We start from the raw sequence: 20111 nt of genomic DNA on the forward strand, positions 1-20111 counted from the left end.
TGAGGCAGGAGAATCGCTTGAACCAGAGAGGCGGAGGTTGCGGTGAGCCGAGAACGCGCCATTGTACTCCAGCCCGGGCAACAAGAGCGAAACTCCGTCTCAAAAAATTAAATCAAATTAAATTAAGATTGGGAAACATAATACTGTGAAATAAAAGGTTTGAGAGAAATGAAAAATACACTCCACAAAGGTGGGGGGGCGAGAACCACACGTAGAAAGCGTGAGAAGTTACTACAATGGCCTTCCAGGCCACCGTGCTGTTCCGCTCCCAGAAGCCCCTTGGGCGGAAGTCGTTTAAGAAGAGAAGGGGGGCGCCCCACGCCGCGCACCCGCAGGTTTGCTATGGCGATGAGCAGCGGAGGCAGTGGCGGCGGCGTCCCGGAGCAAGAGGATTCCGTGCTGTTCCGGCGCGGCACCGGCCAGGTGAGGTCGCGACCAGTGTAGCCTCACTATCGGCACTCTCACACTCTCCTTCCCCAGCCGCGGGACTCCATCAACTGGATCCGCTCACTGTTGTTGTGGTCGGCGTTCGTCTACGTCTTTTCCCACTTCTTTCCCTGCGAACCGCATCTATAAGCTTCCTCGAGCAGTTTTTGCGCCTTGATGGCTTTGAGTCGAGGCCCTGTCGCGACTTAGCTGTAACTTATTTTGTCCACTCCTCTCTGGCGGATGCGGGGGAGTTGAGGGCATTAGGCCAGGGTGAAGCTGGGAAACCAGTTAGGAGTCTGTTAAAATTATCCAAACTTTAGATCAAGATGTTATTAACAGAGTTAAAATGTTTGGATTCTGGGTATATTTCGAAATCAGAGGCAACAGATTTTTCAGATAGATTCGATGATGGAGGTTTTCCTGAATAGTTGAAAAGATAAAGTTGATTTTTACTGAGATGGGAAAGAGAAGATAGTCGGTAGAGCAGGTTTCTCAGGAGTTCAGTTTGGGCATAGTATGGCGGGGGATGAATTTGGAAATACAAAAATTAGACTGGCTTTGTGGTGCTCGCCTGTGGTCCCAGCTACTTGGAAGGTTCAGGCCTTGGAAAGCTCAGGGAGGTGGAGGCTGCAGTGAGCTGTGATTGTGCCACTGCACTCCAGCCTGGGCTATTGAGCCAGACCCTGTTTTAAACAAAAACATCTGTAGACATATGAAGGAACTTTATTAAAAAAAAGTTTTGTTGTTTTTTTTTTTAGAGGCAAGGTCACCACTCCCTGTTACCCAGGCTGAAGTGCAGTGGCTGATCATAGCTCATTGCAGCATCGATCTCTTGGTCTCAAGCCACTCTCCTGCTTCAGCCTTTGGAGTAGCTGGGTCTAAAGGAGAGAGCCACCACGAAATTTTATTATAAATGGAGAGTAGAGAAATCGGGCAATAAATGGAGGGGGAAGTGAGTTAAGAGTTTTAATACGTGTGCGTGTGTTTAAGACAGGGCATCTTGCTTTTTTGCCCGGATGCAGTGGGACAATTGTGAATCACTGCAGCCTTGAAATCCTGGATCCTCTCACCTCTGCCTTCCAAAGTGCTGGGATTACTGGTGTGAGCCATTGCACTAAGATGGGAGCAACATGTTTCAGCATGTTTGTGGATTGATAGGAAAGATAAGAATGGGAAAATCGATGTCTGAAAGAGAATTGCTCGAACAATGTCCTAGGGTAGGTAAGAAGGGATGGATTTGGCCTTTGTGGGAAACATTACTGGTTCTTGTGGTGACAGCTATATAGTTACACATATGTGATATGTGAATGGGCAGATATGATGGCAGGAGATTGTGAAAGTTCTCTTGATTCTTACTCTTCTCTTAGTGAAAGCAAGGTTATCAGCTAGGATGCTAGGATGGGAGAGGAGAGAGAAGATGGAAAGTAGATAGGTCTTTAGAAGAGGGGGCAAGGGTTAGACTAGGACAGTTCAATGGAAATGTTGCTAGGCAACATGAAGGCCTACTAGAGATTTGTGGTCATGAGTTGAAGGAGACCAGATAGTAAGATCGTGTATGAGGACACCCACAGAGTAAATGGAGAGTTGAAATTCATACGATTGTAGTTTTACCACGTAGATATGAAGAAGTGAGGGGGGAAGTAAAAATGAGTTATCTTAATGATTGACTATGGAATTTTTTTTTTTTCTGAAGTGAATGAATTGAGCCAAAGAACATGGAATTTAAGCTGGCTAAGAAAGGAAATGAGGACTTTAAGACCTTGGCAGTTTAAAAAGTGCCAGCCCTAGTGAAGTGGAATGTCCCCATCAAACTAGTAATAGGAGTAAGCTGCATAGCCTAGAAGGTGGTGGTTAGAGTGAGATTCTTGAAACTGCATTTATGGAGAGGTTTTGGTTATTGGTTATAATAAATAAATACTGTAGAAGTGAATGAGTAGTGGTTGGGCGTGGTGGCTCATGCCTGTAATCCCAGCACTTTGGGAGGCTGAAGCAGGCAGATCACGAGGTCAAGAGATCGAGGCCATCCTGGCCAACATGGTGAAACCCCGTCTCTACTAAAAATAAAAATATTTGTTGGGTGTGGTGGCGTGTGCCTGTAGTCCCAGCTACTCAGGAGGCTAAGGCAGGAGAATCACTTGAACTGGGGAGGTGGAGGTTGCAGTGAGCCAAGATCGTGGAGTGTGGAGAAGAGAAACACCTGTCATTTGAGATGGCTTCAAAGGAAAAGACATCCGCAGAGAGCTAGATTTTACTTAGAACAAGAAATGAAGGGATGATTCAGAGGTTAAAGAGTGGGATTTTGTTGATTACTTAAGACAGCACAGTAGAATTTTCAGGAATTAGGAGAAGGTAGAAGATAGCAGGGTGTTGGGAATAATTTGAGAAATCTGAGCTACTAGAAGTGACTGAGAATCAGATATAGAGGTAGTTCTGATGATCTTTTCTGCCTGCTGTTGCTGTGTGATGAATCTGCCAAAACTTAGTGGCTTGAAACAACAAAGAACATTTTAGTATTTCTCATAGTTTCTGTGAGTCAGAAATTTGTGAGGGCCTTGCTGGGCAGTTTTGGTGCAGCTGTCTTATGGTTGCGCCTGCATAGTTGCTAGAGCTATATTAGTTCAGGACTGAGCAGCTAGGGATTGTCAAGCTATCTCTTTTTTTCATGTAGTCTCATGAAGATTTCTTTATGTGGTTTAAATGTGTGGGCTGGTTTGGATTTCCTTATAGCATGGTGGCCTCAGCTGGATTGCTGTTTTGTGATCCTTCCCATCCCTCCTTGTCCCATACCCAGACAACCACTAATGTGCTTTCTGTCACCATGGATTAGTCTGTATTTTTAAGAATTTTATAAACATGGAATGATGCAGTACCTTTTTTTGTCAGGTTTCTTTATTTAGCATAGCAATTTTGATTTTCGTCCATTTTATTGCTGAGCAGTATCCCATTGCATGTATATATTATACTATATCCATTTGGGTATTTGGGATTTTTCCAGTTTGGGACTGTTAACAAGTAGAGCCACTATGAATATTAGTGTATAAGACTAGTATTAGTGTTATCGCCAAGGCTGGCAGATCACTGGAGCCCAGAAGTTTGAGACCAGCCTGGGAAACATGATGAAACCCCTGTCTACTTTTATTTTAAAATCAAAAATTAAAATTTTTCTATAAAAATTTTTAAAAAAATTTGTATAAACATACGCTTTCATTTTTCTTGAGTAAATACTTAGGTCACAGGGTACATGTATTTTAGTCTTTAAGGAGCTGTCAAACTCTTCCTCAAAGTGATAGTTGTAGCATTTTACTTTTTTTTAAAAAAATACATATTTTATTGTGTTTTAGGTTTTGGGGTACGTGTGAAGAACATGGAAGATTGTTGCATAGGTATATACTTGGCAATGTGGTTTGTTGCCTTCTTCCCTATCACCTATATCTGGCATTTCTCCCTATGTTATCCCTCCCCAACTCCCCATCCCCTGCTGTCCCTCCCCTAGTTCTCCCCCGACAGACCTCAGTTTGTGATGCTCCCCTCCCTGTGTCCATGTGTTCTCATTGTTCAACACCCGCCTATGAGTGAGAACATGCGGTGTTTCATTTTCTGTTCTTGTGTCAGTTTGCTGAGAATGGTGTTTTCCAGGTGCATCCATGTTCCTACAGAGGACACGGACTCATCGTTTTTGATGACTGCATAGTATTCCATGGTGTGTATGTGCCACATTTTCCCTGTCCAGTCTATCGTCGATGGGCATTTGGGTTGTTTCCAAGTCTTTGCTATTGTAAACAGTGCTGCAGTGAACATTCGTGTGCATATGTCCTTATAACAGAATGATTTATAATCCTTTGGATATATACCCAGCAATTCCATTCAAATGGAATTTCTATTTCTAGGTCCTTGAGGAATCGCCATACTGTCTTCCACAATGGTTGAACTAATTTACACTCCCACCAACAGTGAAAAAGTGTTCTATTTCTCCACATCCTCTCCAGCATCTGTTGTCTCCAGATTTTTTAATGATCGCCATTCTAACTGGCATGAGATGGTATCTCAATGTAGTTTGGATTTGCATTCCTCTAATGACCAGTGATGATGAGCATTTTTTCATATGTTTGTTGGCCTCATATATGTCTTCTTTTGTAATGTGTCTGTTCATATCTTTCCACCCACTTTTGAATGGGCTTGTTTGTTTTTTTCTTGTAAATCTGTTTTAGTTCTTTGTAGATTCTGGATATTAGCCCTTTGTCAGATGGGTAGATTGCAAAAATTTTTTCCCTTTCTGTCGGTTGCTGATTCACTCTAATGATTGTTTCTTTTGCTGTGCAGAAGCTCTGGAGTTAGATTAGGTCCCATTTGTCTATTTTGTCTTTTTTTGCCAATGCTTTTGGTGTTTTAGTCATGAAGTCCTTGCCTATGCCTATGTCCTGAATGGTTTTGCCTAGGTTTTCTTCTAGGGTTTTTATGGTGTTAGGTCTTATGTTTAAGTCTTTAATCCATCTGGAGTTAATTTTAGTGTAAGGTGTCAGGAAGGGGTCCAGTTTCTGCTTTCTGCACATGGCTAGCCAGTTTTCCCAACACTGTTTATTAAACAGAGAATCCTTTCCCCATTGCTTATTTTTGTCAGGTTTGTCAAAGATCAGATGATTGTAGATGTGTGGCGTTGCCTCCGATGCCTCTGTTTTGTTCCATTGGTCTGTATCTCTGTTTTGGTACCAGTACCAAGCTGTTTTGATTACTGTAGCCTTGTAGTATAGTTTGAAGTCAGGTAGTGTGTTGCCTCCAGCTTTTCTTTTTGCTTAGAATTGACTTGGCTCTGCGGGCTCACTTGGTTCCATATGAAGTTTAAGGTGTTTTTTCCCAGTTCTGTGAAGAAGGTCATTGGTAGCTTGATGGGAGTAGCGTTGAATCTATAAATTACTTTGGGCAGTATGGCCATTTTCACAATACTGATTCTTCCTAACCATGAGTGTGGAATGTTTCTCCATCTGTTTGCGTTCTCTCTTTTTTTTTTTTTTGAGACAGAGTTTCACTGTTGTTACCCAGACTGAAGTAAAATGGCACAATCTCGGCTCACCGCAACCTCCGCCTCCTGGGTTCAAGCAATTCTCCTGCCTCAGCCTCCCCAGTAGGTGGGACTACAGGTGCGCACCACCATGCCCAGCTAATTTTTGTTATTTTTAGTAGAGACGGAGTTTCACCTTGTTGACCAGGAGGGTCTCGATCTCTTGCCCTTGTGATCCACCCGCCTCGGCCTCCCAAAGTGCTGGGATTATAGGCATAAGCCACCATGCCCGGCCTGTTTGGTCCCCTCTTATTTCATTGAGCAGTGGTTTGTAGTTCTCCTTGAAGAGGTCCTTTACATCCTTTGTTATTTGTATTCCTAGGTATTTTTTCTCTTTGTTGCAAGTGTGAATGGCAGCTCGTTCTTGATTTGGCTCTCTTTAAGTCTGTTATTGATGTATAGGAATGCTTCTGGTTTTTGCACATTGATTTTTTATCCTGAGACTTTGCTGAAGTTGCTTATCAGTTTCAGGAGATTTTGGGCTGAGACGATGGGGTCTTCTAAATATACAATCATGTCATCTACAAATAGAGACAATTTGACTTCCTCCTTTCTGTATTGAATACCCTTTATTTCTTTTTCTTGCCTGATTGCTCTGGCCAGAACTTCTAATACTATATTGAATAGGAGTGGGCATCCTTGTCTAGTGCCAGATTTCAAAGGAAATGCTTTCAGTTTTTGCCCATTCAATATGATGCTAGCTGTGGGTTTATCGTAAATAGCTTTTATTATTTTGAGATACATTCAGTCAATACCTAGTTTATTGAGAGTTTTTAGCATAAAGAGCTGTTGAATTTTGTCAAAGGCCTTCTCTGCATCTATTGAGATAATCATGTGTTTTTTGCCTTTGGTTCTGTTTATGTTTATAGATGAATTACGTTTATAGACTTGAGTATGTTGAACCAGCCTTGCATCCCCGGGATGAAGCCTATTTGATCATGATGGATAAGCTTTTTGATGTGCTGTTGCAGTCAGTTTGCCAGTATTTTATTGAAGATTTTTGCATCTATGTTCATCATGGATATTGGCCTGAAGTTTTCTTTTGTTGTTGAGTCTCTGCCAGGTTTTGGTATCAGGATGATGTTGGTCTCATAAAATAATTTGGGAAGGATTCCCTCTTTTTGGATTGTTTGGAATAGTTTTAGAAGGAATGGTACCAGCTCCTCTTTGTACATCTGGTAGAATTCGGCTGTGAACCCATTTGGACCTGGGCTTTTTTTGGTTGGTAGGCTATTAATTGCTGCCTCAACTTCAGCCCTTGTTATTGGTCTATTCAGGGTTTTGACTTCTTCCTGTTTTAGGCTTGGGAGGGTGCAAGTGTCCAGGAATTTGTCCATTTCTTTCAGGTTTACTGGTTTATGTGCATAGTGTTGCTGGTAGTAATCTCTGATGGTGGTTTGTATTTCTGTGGAATCTGTGGTGATATCCCCTTTATCGTTTTTTATTGCATCTATTTGATTATTTTCTCTTTTCTTTTTTATTAATCTGGCTAGTGGTCTGTCTATTTCGTTGATCTTTTCAAAAAACCAGCTCCTGGATTTATTGATTATTTTGAAGAGTTTTTTTGTGTCTCTGTCTCCTTCACTTCTGCTCAGATCTTAGTTATTTCTTGTCTTCTGCTAGGTTTTGAGTTTTTACCATTTTACTTTTTAATATAGCAGAGTTTAATTGAGCAAAGAATAGTTCATAAGTCGGACAGCCCCCAAAACTAGAATAGGTTCAGAACAGCTCCGCCATTTTACATTTTGACCAGCAATGTATGAAGTTCCGTTTGCTCAATGTCGTTGCAAACAGTTGATATGGTCAGTTGTTCTAGGCATTCTAATAGATGTGTAGTGGCTTCTCGTGATTTTAATTAGCATCTCCTAGTGACCAGTGCTGCTGTTGATCATTTCATGAGCTTATTTACCATCCATATATCTTCTTTGGTGAAGTGTCTGTTAAAATCATCTGGGTTGTTTTTTTGGGGGAGGAGACAGTGTTTCACTTTGTTGCCCAAGCTGTTGTGCAGTGATGCTGTCATACAGCCTACTGCAGCCTCGACATCCTGCACTCAATCTTCATGCCTCAGCCTTCTGAATAGCTGAGATTACAAGCATGCACCATCATGCCTGGCTAATTTTTAAAATCTTTAAAATTTTTGTGGAAACGAGGTCTTGCTATGTTGCCTGGGTTGTTCGTGAACTCCTGGCCTCAAGTGATCTTCCTCCCTCAACCTCCCAAAGTACTGGGATTGCAAGCATGAGCCCCTGCACTTGGCAGTTTACCCATCTTTTTTTTTTTTTTTTTTGAGACGAGGTCTTGCCCTGTCACCAGCCTGGAGTGCAGTGGCGCTATCTCAGCCCACTGCAACCTCCACCTCCCTGGTTCAAGTGATTCTTCTCCCTCAGCCTCCTGAGTAGCTGGGATTATAGGCACCTGCCATGGCACCCAGCTAATTTTTGTATTTTTAGTAGGGACAGGGTTTCACCATGTTGACCAGGATGGTCTTGATCTCCTGACCTTGTGATCCATCTGCCTTGGCCTCCCAGAGTGCTAGGATTACAGACGTGAGCCACCACACCCAGTCTACCCATCTTCTAATTGGATTTTTTTGTTGTTGCGGTTTGAGAGTTCTTCATATTTGATGGGTACAATAGCTTTATCAGATAGGTAACTTGCATGTATTTTCTCCCAGTTTATAGCTTGGTTTTTCATTTTGTTAGCAATGTCTTTTAAGAACAGAAAATCTTAATTTTGCTGAAATCTAATCTTTCCGTTTTTTCTTTGATGGTTTTGAGAGAGGAGGTAAAAAGAGACTAGCTAGGCCGATAGTTAGGCAAAGAGTCCTTGGTAGAACTTCCTTTCTAATAAAAAGCAGCACAAGAAATCATTTCTCTTCTAACAAAGAGCAGCCTGATCTTTCAGGCTGCAAACATGGATAAGGCACGGAGTGGGAGCTCCCTGGGTAATCAGCAAGCTTCACATACGTATGATGAATCCCAGTAATACAGTGGACCTAGTGAGCACATTCCTTTTTCATTCTTTCTTTCTTTTTTTAAATGTACTCAGATAAGGAGGTTCTAAGCTTGCACATTGTGGATTGGCAGGGATGCGTACAGCTGCATGGAGAGAAACAGTGGGGGACATACCTGGGGCCAGGCATGTCCACCATGGAGGCTCCACCTCCCCTTTTTTAGCACATGCACAACAGGAAAGAGAGGGGGTACAAACCTGGGGCCAGGCATGCCCACCATGGAGGCTCCACCTCCCCTTTTTTAGCTCAGGCCAAGGACCTGCTTGCATAATAAAAGGTTGGGGTGGGGGCTGCCAGAGATTCACACTCTCTGCAGATGGCACACCTGATCCTAACTGGTTTTTTGCTCCCTATGTAGATAAGATATCCCTTCCGCATTAGCTCATTTATAAAAACTCTTGTATTTCACTGGAATGGCAGCCCTTTTGGAAACCCCTCTCTGCAGCAGAGAGCTGTTTGTTCTCTTTTGTCCATTAAACTTCTGCTCTGACCTCACCCTTGGTATGTCAGCATCCTTGATTTCCTTGGCTGTGAGACCAAGACCTTCGGGTGCCACCCCAGGCAACAAGGCCGTTTCAGTTTGTTCTTTTGTTATAGGCAATCCATGATCACAGATTTTTCTCTCTCTCTCTTTTTAAACATTTTAGAGTTTCAGTTTTACACATAGGTCTGAAATCCATTTTGAGTTAATTCTTGTATATGGCTCTATGTAGGCAGAGATTTGATTTGCTTTTGCATCAGGATTTCTAATAGTCTAACCACCATTTGTTGAAACTACTATGCTTTCTCTATTTATTTATTTTTATTTTATTTTATTTTATTTTATTTATTTTTTTTTTTTTTATTGGATTATAGGTTTTGGGGTACATGAGCAGAGCATGCAAGACAGTTGCGTAGGTACACACATGGCAGTGTGCTTTGCTTTTCTTCTCCCCTTCACCCACATTTGGCATTTCTCCCCAGGCTATCCCTCCCCACCTCCCCCTCCCACTGGCCCTCCCCTTTTCCCCCCAATAGACCCCGGTGTTTAGTACTCCCATTTCTGTGTCCATGTGTTCTCATTTTTCATCACCCACCTATGAGTGAGAATATGCGGTGTTTCATTTTCTGTTCTTGTGTCAGTTTGCTGAGGATGATGTTCTCCAGATTCATCCATGTCCCTACAAACGACACGAACTCATCATTTCTGATTGCTGCATAATATTCCATGGTGTATATGTGCCACATTTTTCCAATCCAGTCTACTATCAATGGGCATTTGGGTTGATTCCAGGTCTTTGCTATTGTAAACAGTGCTGCAATGAACATTCGTGTACATGTGTCCTTATAGTAGAACGATTTATAGTCTTTTGGATATATACCCAGTAATGGGATTGCTGGGTCAAATGGAATTTCTATTTCTGAGGCCTTGAGGAATCGCCACACCGTCTTCCACAATGGTTGAACTAATTTACACTCCCACCAACAGTGTAAAAGTGTTCCTTTTTCTCCACATCCTCTCCAGCATCTGTTGTCTCCAGATTTTTTAATGATCGCCATTCTAACTGGCGTGAGATGATATCTCAATGTGGTTTTGATTTGCATCTCTCTGATGACCAGTGACGATGAGCATTTTTTCATATGATTGTTGGCCTCATATATGTCTTCTTTCGTAAAGTATCTGTTCATATCCTTTGCCCACTTTTGAATGGGCTTGTTTGTTTTTTTCCTGTAAATCTGTTTGAGTTCTTTGTAAATTCTGGATATCAGCCCTTTGTCAGATGGGTAGACTGCGAACATTTTTTCCCATTCTGTTGGTTGCCGATCCACTCTAGTGACTGTTTCTTTTGCCGTGCAGAAGCTGTGGAGTTTGATTAGGTCCCATTTGTCTATTTTGGCTTTTGTTGCCAATGCTTTTGGTGTTTTGTTCATGAAGTCCTTGCCTACTCCTATGTCCTGGATAGTTTTGCCTAGATTTCCTTCTAGGGTTTTTATGGTGCCAGGTCTTATGTTTAAGTCTTTAATCCATCTGGAGTTAATTTTAGTGTAAGGTGTCAGGAAGGGGTCCAGTTTCTGCTTTCTGCACATGGCTAGCCAGTTTTCCCAACACCGTTTGTTAAACATGGAATCCTTTCCCCATTGCTTGTTTTTGTCAGGTTTATCAAAGATTGTATAGTTGTATGTATGTTGTGTTGCCTCCGGTGCCTCTGTTTTGTTCCATTGGTCTATATCTCTGTTTTGGTACCAGTACCATGCTGTTTTGATTACTGTAGCCTTGTAGTATAGTTTGAAATCTGGTAGTGTGATGCCCCCCGCTGTGTTCTTTTTGCTTAGAATTGACTTGGCTATGCGGGCTCTCTTTTGGTTCCATATGAAGTTCATGGTGGTTTTTTCCAGTTCTGTGAAGAAAGTCAATGGTAGCTTGATGGGGATAGCGTTGATTCTGTAAATTACTTTGGGCAGTATAGCCATTTTCACGATGTTAATTCTTCCTAACCATGAACATGGAATGTTTCTCCATCTGTTTGTGTCCTCTCTGATTTCGTTGAGCAGTGGTTTGTAGTTCTTGAAGAGGTCCCTTACGTTCCTTGTGAGTTGTATTCCAAGGTATTTTATTCGTTTTGTAGCAATTGCGAATGGCAGTTCACTCTTGATTTGGTTTTCTTTAAGTCTGTTATTGGTGTATACGAATGCTTGTGATTTTTGCACATTGATTTTATATCCTGAGACTTTGCTGAAGTTGTTTATCAGTTTCAAGAGTTTTTGGGCTGAGGCAATGGGGTCTTCTAGGTATACTATCATGTCGTCTGCAAATAGAGACAATTTGGCTTCCACCTTTCCTATTTGAATACCCTTTATTTCTTTTTCTTGCCTGATTGCTCTGGCTAGAACTTCCAGTACTATATTGAATAGGAGTGGTGAGAGAGGGCATCCTTGTCTAGTGCCAGATTTCAAAGGGAATGCTTCCAGTTTTTGCCCATTCAGTATGATATTGGCTGTTGGTTTGTCATAAATAGCTTTTATTACTTTGAGATACGTTCCATCGATACCGAGTTTATTGAGGGTTTTTAGCATAAAGGGCTGTTGAATTTTGTCAAATGCCTTCTCTGCGTCAATTGAGATAATCATGTGGTTTTTGTTTTTGGTTCTGTTTGTGTGGTGAATTACGTTGATAGACTTGCGTATGTTGAACCAGCCTTGCATCCCCGGGATGAATCCTACTCGATCATGATGAATAAGTTCTTTGATTTGCTGTTGCAATCGGCTTGCCAATATTTTATTGAAGATTTTTGCATCTATGTTCATCATGGATATTGGCCTGAAGTTTTCTTTTCTCGTTGGGTCTCTGCCGGGTTTTGGTATCAGGATGATGTTGGTCTCATAAAATGATTTGGGAAGGATTCCCTCTTTTTGGATTGTTTGAAATAGTTTTAGAAGGAATGGTACCAGCTCCTCCTTGTGTGTCTGGTAGAATTCGGCTGTGAACCCGTCTGGACCTGGGCTTTTTTTGGTTGGTAGGCTCTTAATTGCTGCCTCAACTTCAGACCTTGTTATTGGTCTATTCATAGTTTCAGCTTCCTCCTGGTTTAGGCTTGGGAGGACACAGGAGTCCAGGAATTTATCCATTTCTTCCAGGTTTACTAGTTTATGTGCATATAGTTGTTTGTAATATTCTCTGATGATGGTTTGAATTTCTGTGGAATCTGTGGTGATTTCCCCTTTATCATTTTTTATTGCATCTATTTGGTTGTTCTCTCTTTTATTTTTAATCAATCTGGCTAGTGGTCTGTCTATTTTGTTGATCTTTTCAAAAAACCAGCTCTTGGATTTATTGATTTTTTGAAGGGTTTTTCGTGTCTCCATCTCCTTCAGCTCAGCTCTGATCTTAGTAATTTCTTGTCTTCTGCTGGGTTTTGAGTTTTTTTGATCTTGCTCCTCTAGCTCTTTCAATTTTGATGATAGGGTGTCAATTTTGGATCTCTCCATTCTCCTCATATGGGCACTTATTGCTATATACTTTCCTCTAGAGACTGCTTTAAATGTGTCCCAGAGGTTCTGGCACGTTGTGTCTTCGTTCTCATTGGTTTCGAAGAACTTCTTTATTTCTGCCTTCATTTTGTTGTTTACCCAGTCAACATTCAAGAGCCAGTTGTTCAGTTTCCATGAAGCTGTGCGGTTCTGGGTCTGTTTCTGAATTCTGAGTTCTAACTTGATTGCACTATGGTCTGAGAGGCTGTTTGTTATGATTTCAGTTGTTTTGCATTTGTTGAGCAGTGCTTTACTTCCAATTATGTGGTCAATTTTACAGTAGGTGTGATGTGGTGCTGAGAAGAATGTGTATTCTGTGGATTTGGGGTGGAGAGTTCTGTAAATGTCCACCAGGTTTGCTTGCTCCAGGTCTGAGTTCAAGCCCTGGATATCCTTGTTGATTTTCTGTCTGGTTGATCTGTCTAATATTGACAGTGGAGTGTTAAAGTCTCCCACTATTATTGTGTGGGAGTCTAAGTCCTTTTGTAAGTCCTTAAGAACTTGCCTTATGTATCTGGGTGCTCCTGTGTTGGGTCCATATATGTTTAGGATCGTTAGCTCTTCTTGTTGTATCGATCCTTTTACCATTATGTAATGGCCTTCTTTGTCTCTTTTGATCTTTGTTGCTTTAAAGTCTATTTTATCAGAGATGAGAATTGCAACTCCTGCTTTTTTTTGCTTTCCATTTGCTTGGTAAATCTTCCTCCATCCCTTTATTTTGAGCCTTTGTGTATCCTTGCATGTGAGATGGGTTTCCTGGATACAGCACACTGATGGGTTTTGGATTTTTATCCAATTTGCCAGTCTGTGTCTTTTGATTGGTGCATTTAGTCCATTTACATTTAGGGTTAATATTGTTATGTGTGAATTTGATACTGCCATTTTGATGCTAAGTGGCTGTTTTGCCTGTTAGTTGTTGTAGATTCTTCATTATGTTGAAGCTCTTTAGCATTCAGTGTGATTTTGGAATGGCTGGTACTGATTGATCCTTTCTATGTGTAGTGCCTCTTTTAGGAGCTCTTGTAAGGCAGGCCTGGTGGTGACAAAATCTCTGAGTACTTGCTTGTTCGCAAAGGATTTTATTCTTCCTTCACTTCTGAAGCTCAGTTTGGCTGGATATGAAATTCTGGGTTGAAAGTTCTTTTCTTTAAGAATGTTGAATATTGGCCCCCACTCTCTTCTGGCTTGTAGTGTTTCTGCCGAGAGATCTGCTGTGAGTCTGATGGGCTTCCCTTTGTGGCTGACCCGACCTTTCTCTCTGGCTGCCCTTAGTATTCTCTCCTTTATTTCAACCCTGTTGAATCTGACGATTATGTGCCTTGGGGTTGCTCTTCTTGAGGAATATCTTTGTGGTGTTCTCTGTATTTCCTGCAATTGAGTGTTGGCTTGTCTTGCTAGGTGGGGGAAATTTTCCTGGATGATGTCCTGAAGAGTATTTTCCAGCTTGGATTCATTCTCTTCGTCCCCTTCTGGTACACCTATCAAACATAGGTTAGGTCTTTTCACATAGTCCCACATTTCTTGGAGACTTTGTTCATTCCTTTTTGCGCTTTTTTCTCTGATCTTGGTTTCTCGTTTTATTTCATTGAGTTGGTCTTCGACTTCAGATATTCTTTCTTCTGCTTGGTCAATTCGGCTATTGAAACTTGTGTTTGCTTCGCGAAGTTCTCGTATTGTGTTTTTCAGCTCCTTTAATTCATTCATATTCCTCTCTAAGGTATCCATTCTTGTTATCAATTCCTCGAATCTTTTTTCAAATCTTTTTTCAAGGTTGTTAGTTGCTCACAAAAGTTTCTCATTATCCATCTTCTGAAGTCTAATTCCGTCATTTCGTCACAGTCATTCTCCGTCCAGCTTTGCTCCCTTGCTGGTGAGGAGTTTTGGTCCTTTCTAGGAGGCGAGGTGTTCTGGTTTTGGGTGTTTTCCTCCTTTTTGCGCTGGTTTCTTCCCGTCTTTGTGGATTTGTTCGCTGGTCGTCTTCGTAGTTGCTGACTTTTCGTTTGGGTCTCTGAGTGGACACCCAGAATGTTGATGATGAAGTATTTCTGTTGCTTGGTTTTCCTTCTACCAGTCTAGCCCCTTCGCTGTACGAGTGCTGAGGTCCGCTCCAGACCCTGCTTGTCTGGGGTGCACCTCTAGTAGCTGTGGCACAGCGAGGGATGCTACCAGTTTCTTTTCTGCTCTCTTTGTCCCAGGATGATGCCTGCCTAATGTCAGTCTTTTGGATATAGAGGGGTCAGGGAGCTGCTTGAGGAGACAGTTTGTACTTTATAGGGGTTTAATTGCTGAGCTGTGCACTCTGTTGTTCATTCAGGGCTGTTAGGCTGCTATGTTTGATTCTGCTGCAACAGAGCTCATTAAAAAACCCTTTTTTTTTTTTTTTTTTTTCTCAAATGCTCTGTGTTGAGGGGTTTGGGCTTTATTTTTGGATGTCCGATCAGGTGTCCTGCCCAGCTAGAAGGCAGACTAGCCACTGTTTGGCTGCCGAGCCTCCGCCCTGCTGTTGTGTGATTCACGCTGTTCCTGCCGGCTCTGCTGTGGTCTCCGCCACGCCCTGCGGTGGAGTCTCTTCGTTGTAGCGCAACGGCAGGCTGCGTCAGCAGTGGGCGTGTATCTCAGTAGGGACAGGTTGCCTCGGCAACGTCTGGCTGCGTCAGCAATGGGCGTGTATCTCAGTTGGGGCGGGTTGCCTCGGCAACGGCTGGCTGCGTCAGCAGTGGGCGTGTATCTCAGTTGGGGCGGGTTGCCTCGGCAACGGCAGGCTGCGTCAGCAGTGGGCGTGTATCTCAGTTGGGGCGGGTTGCCTCGGTAGTGGTGGACGCCCCTCCCCCACAGAGCGTCTAGGACCGTCTGCTCGGGATAGTTTGAAATCGCAGTTTTGTTCGTCCCACTGGGTATCCCAATCCCTGCAATCCCCTGGGCTGGCCTACTGTCCAAGTCTCGTTCAGTCTCAAATCCAGCCCTCTCAAGTCTCAGGTTGCTGGTTCAACAGGGCACCCGGACAAGCGCGCCCTGTGGGGATTGCTGGGTAGGGCCGGCCGCCGCCGCCCCGGCTGCCGGCTTCGCCAGGCAGACCTACTGCCTGGCGTCCCGTGTCTTTTTTATACTTGGGAGTTTCCCCGTTCTGTGGGCAACAAAGATCAGTCTGGAAATGCCGCTCTGACTCACCGTTTGCGGGTTCAACGAGAAGAGCTCCAATCTGCTTTCTCTATTAAACCACCTCTGTAACTTTAGTTAAAATCAGTCATGTATATCACAGGGATTTTTCTGACTCTCAGTTCTGCTGCATTGTCTATTAGTTTATATTGATGCCAGTACTACACTTTTAATTACTATAGCTTCAAGAGTATGTCTTGTAAGCCAAAAATAAAATTATAGCCTCCCATCCCCAGCCATCTGAATAGACCCATCCTCTCAGCCAAGGGCATTCCAAAATTAACCTGAAAAACTAGTTCTGGCCATGATGGAAAGCAGGAGCTGCACATGTCTCATCATACCCTCCTCCCTTTTGGAATTACTGATAAAATAGACTCTAATAGTCTGGTAGGAAACATTTACAATCGATCCTCTCTGAAGCCTGCTACCTGGTGGCTTCATCTGCGTGATAAAACCTTGGTCTCCACAACCCGTTATGGTAACCCAAACATTCCTTTCTGTTGTTAATAACTGTTTCAACTAGCTGCCAATTAGAAAATCTTTAAATCTTCCTTTGACCTAGAAACCCCCCTATCCCCACTCTGAGTTGTCCTCCCTTTCCTGATGGAACCTGTGTACATCTTATATATATTGATTGAGGTCTTATGTCACCCTAAAATGTGTAAAACCAAGCTGTACCCCATCACCTTGGGCACATGTCACAGCACCTCTCGAGGCTATGTCATAGGGGCATCTTTAACCTTGGTAAAATAAATTCTGAATTGATTGAGACCTGTCTCAGATACTTTTAGTTTACAGTCTTAAAGTTAAATAATGAAAATTATCCGGCTTTGCTCTCTTGTTGTCCTTAGTATTTCTATATAAATTTTAGAATCAGCTTTTCAATTTAATACACTACTTTTCTCTTAGATCGACAATTAAATATATTTGATGTTAACAATTCTGTTATTTTTAAAACCCAAGTTTCCCTGGTTATATCTTTGTTGGATGAAGCTTATCTTCAGTAGATTCCCCTGGAAAGGCTAGTGAGTACAGCATTCTTCCACATTTTAAACTTTTCCTACTCTTGCTACTTCAAGGACTGCTAGGCTGCATATAAAATTACTGGCTCTTACTTTTTCCCCATAAATTTCTGTGAGAAAGTCTAATGATAACTGATTTTCTTTATTTTGTAAATGATTTAGTCTTTTTGTATAGAGGCTCCCAGGATGGGAGTGGGTTGTTCCTCCCATCCTTAAGAATTTTTCTTTTATTTTGAGACGGAGTTTTGCTGTTGTTACCCAGACTGGAGTGCAATGGCACAATCTCGGCTCACCGCAACCTCCGCCTTCTGGGTTCAAGCAATTCTCCTGCCTCAGCCTCCTGAGTAGCTGGGACTACAGGCGCCCACCACCATGCCCAGCTAATTTTTGTATTTTTAGCAGAGATGGGCTTTCATCTCGTTGACCAGGATGGTCTCGATCTCTTGACCTCGTGATCCACACACCTCAGCCTCCCAAAGTGCTGGGATTATAGGCGTGAGCCACCGCGCCCGGCCAGGATTTGGTTTTATAGGTTTGCGGTAGACAGTGGAAAGTTACAGAAGTTACATTTTAAGGTGGTGTTTTGCAAGCTGGCAGGGGTTCGTAGAGTCTGGAGTCACAACATTGACCAATTTTGATTAAAAAGTCCAATGGCCTTATCAGTTGTGGCCACAATAGGAAATAGAAGAATGTCTCTTGTTAGGCGCCACAGGGTTGATTGTTCTTCCGCTTTTCATGGACTTTCAGTTACTTCAGGTTTCGTAATTCAGGAAGGCCATTCAGAGGTGTAAGTGCAGGTCACAGGAGTGACCATGGCATCCATGGCGCCGTCAGTCAGCCTCAAATACCTTACATTCCTGTCTTTTTACATTTAGTAATATAAATGGCAAAAAAATGAAGAGTGGAGGGCAGTGGAATATTAGGAAGGCCGGCACAGAGGAGTGGTGGGCCGATGTTTCTCAGGGCTTCTTTAAGCAGGATTGGGGCGGCACGGAAAGCTAAAAATGGGAAAGAATTTAGACTGCTGGGAGATCTCAGGGCAAGGGGTGATATTGTGGGGTTGTTAGGAGGAGCATTTGTCATATTGAATGATTGGTTATTTCTTGTAAACGATTTTATAGGAATTGAGAGATTAATCGGAAAACACAGGGTCCAAATAAGAGAATAAGAAAGATAGGTATCAGAGGACTAAGGATTAGAAGAAGCCATGACTCCTAGTTAGAGAGTGTCCAGCCAGGTCCAGAATAACCATTTGCCTGATTAGCGAGCTTTTGGGCTCTGTCTTTTAATTTATTGTTGGCATCATATATGAGGCCGGGCTGGTTTACATAAAGACAACATCCTTCATTTAGGAATAGGCAAAGACCTGCTTTTTCAGCAGTCAGTAAATGAAGACCTCTGGTTTTGGAGGACAACTGCAGCTAGGGAATTTACTTGACCTTGAAAAAGGGTTAGTGATTGGGTTAATTCTGCAATGCTAGCAGAGAAATCATTAGAGAGGTTACAGAAGATGACGATTGAAGTGGTAAGGCCTGCTATGCCTGTGTCAAGTGCAGTAGTAATTCCTAACCCTGCAAGTAAGGGGATCAATGGAATGATCCTCTTGTGTCATGTCGGGACCACAAGGGGAACAGGGAGGCTTTTGTCTCCGTTGGCAAACAATTTGGGGAGTAAGAAAAACTAGGATACCAGAGCCTGTCCAGTTGATAGGAAGCCACGTGTAAGAAGAACCACAGTGGAAAATATGTCCTTGGCTTAGACAGAACTGGAAGTGTAAACTGAAAAGGTGAGAAAGTGTTTTGAGGGGGCTGGAGCTTTGGACCCAAATGCCAAGGGAACCAGCAAGGGCTGTGGCTGTTAAAGGTTCTAGCAGGGTTTGGCAGGGTTACTGTGGAGGGAGAGCTTTTGTTTTCATGGTGTATGAGGAAGCATGTGGTATCTATAAGTAACTACTCACTTTCATTAATAAGATTGGGCATGAGCAGAGAATGGGAGCAAGATTAAGAGTGAGTATAAAAGAAAAGAAGAGGACTGTATTGGGGTGGAAGAATTGGAGAGCTCCCTGCCACTGAAGATTATCTATCGATTCTGAGAGAGATTTAAGGGTCGCAGCCTGAGGGTAAAACCATGAAATATCAGAATTGCCTGGAGGAAAAGTGTAAATCGGCAACTTAAACAAAAGCAGGGCATATAAAAGTAAATGAGTACAGTGAATTTGAGCACAGTTAGAAAGTAATAGAAACAAATTTTCTGAGGTGTGTTTTTTTTTGTTTTTTGTTTTTTTTGAGATGGAGTTTCGCTCTTGTGACCTAGGCTGGAGTGCAATGGCACGATCTTGGCTCACTGCAACCTCCGCCTCCTGGGTTCAGGCAATTCTCCTGCCTCAGCCTCCTGAGTAGCTGGGATTACAGACACGTGCCACCATGCCCAGCTAATTTTTCGTATTTTTAGTAGAGACAGGGTTTCACCATGTTGACCAGGATGGTCTCAATCTCTTGACCTCGTGATCCACCCGCCTCGGCCTCCCAAAGTGCTGGGATTATAGGCGTGAGCCACGGCGCCTGGCCCAAGGTGTGGTGTAAGTAGTAGGGCAACTGCTTTAAATAGCGGTGTTAGGGAAAAGATGCCTACTGAAAGTAAAAGGTATATCAGGTTTATATAGGGTTAGTCTTCCACTTCGTGGATACTGGTGAGTTTAAGAGAAGTCGGGGAGAGAGCACTTGCCACTTCCAGGAGGAGATGGAGGAGTCAGGCCAATTGATGGATAAAGCTTTATCCTGGAATGATGGACCCACTGGGGAGGGTCTTGTAGATGGACAGCGGTTGGGGTGCTATAGACGACCAGGAAGGTTCCTGTCCACCGAGGTTGCGGAGACCAAGGGGTTAGGCTTTTAACTAGGAATGACCTTCTGGCTAGGGTGTTTTCACATGGCCAGGTATCTGAAGTGGGTAAGAGGAAATTAGCAGCCTGGTGGATTTCATGTCTGGCCTGTTGGAGGACTGGAAGATAGTCACCAAGAGTACTGGTGTCTGGAATAAGGTTAGGCCCAAACAGAAACGTGCAGCCATGTAGGAGTTCAAAGGGGCTATACCCTGTGGGTTCTTTAGGAGTGGCTCAAATCCTGAATCCTCTGTAGTAGATATCTCTGGCTTTGGCTGGGTCGAGAGTGGCCTTAAGGAGGGCCCTTATGAAGGGGGCATTGATAATAGAGGACCCCTGTGTGGTGAGAAGACCTCTTTCTGCCCATATGGCAGCATGGTGGTATAGGATGTGGAAGGCATAGAGTTAGTATAGATAATAATATGTAGTCCTTTGGCAAGAGTAAGAGCATGGGTTAAGGCAATTAGTTTAGCTTGCTAAGAAGTAGTGGAAGAGGGGAGTGTGGCAGCCTTGATAAAAGATGAATAGGATACAACAGCATAG

General features: G+C 42.9%; 1 protein-coding gene across 6 annotated transcripts in view; it reads left to right on the forward strand.

The window, feature by feature from the left end:
- The first annotated feature begins 306 nt into the window (after positions 1–306).
- Positions 307–20111, forward strand: part of LOC100385179 (survival motor neuron protein) — a 55264-nt gene continuing 35459 nt past the window's right edge. For all 6 annotated transcript variants that reach the window (XM_078365379.1, XM_035291445.3, XM_078365380.1 and 3 more), the window contains exon 1: positions 307–423. In XM_078365379.1, the coding sequence (XP_078221505.1) occupies positions 343–423 (81 nt within the window). In that variant the 5' untranslated portion in view covers positions 307–342. The remainder of the gene's footprint in view (positions 424–20111) is intronic.

Source organism: Callithrix jacchus, chromosome 2 (genome assembly GCF_049354715.1).
Source record: "Callithrix jacchus isolate 240 chromosome 2, calJac240_pri, whole genome shotgun sequence".
Lineage (NCBI taxonomy): Eukaryota > Metazoa > Chordata > Mammalia > Primates > Cebidae > Callithrix > Callithrix jacchus.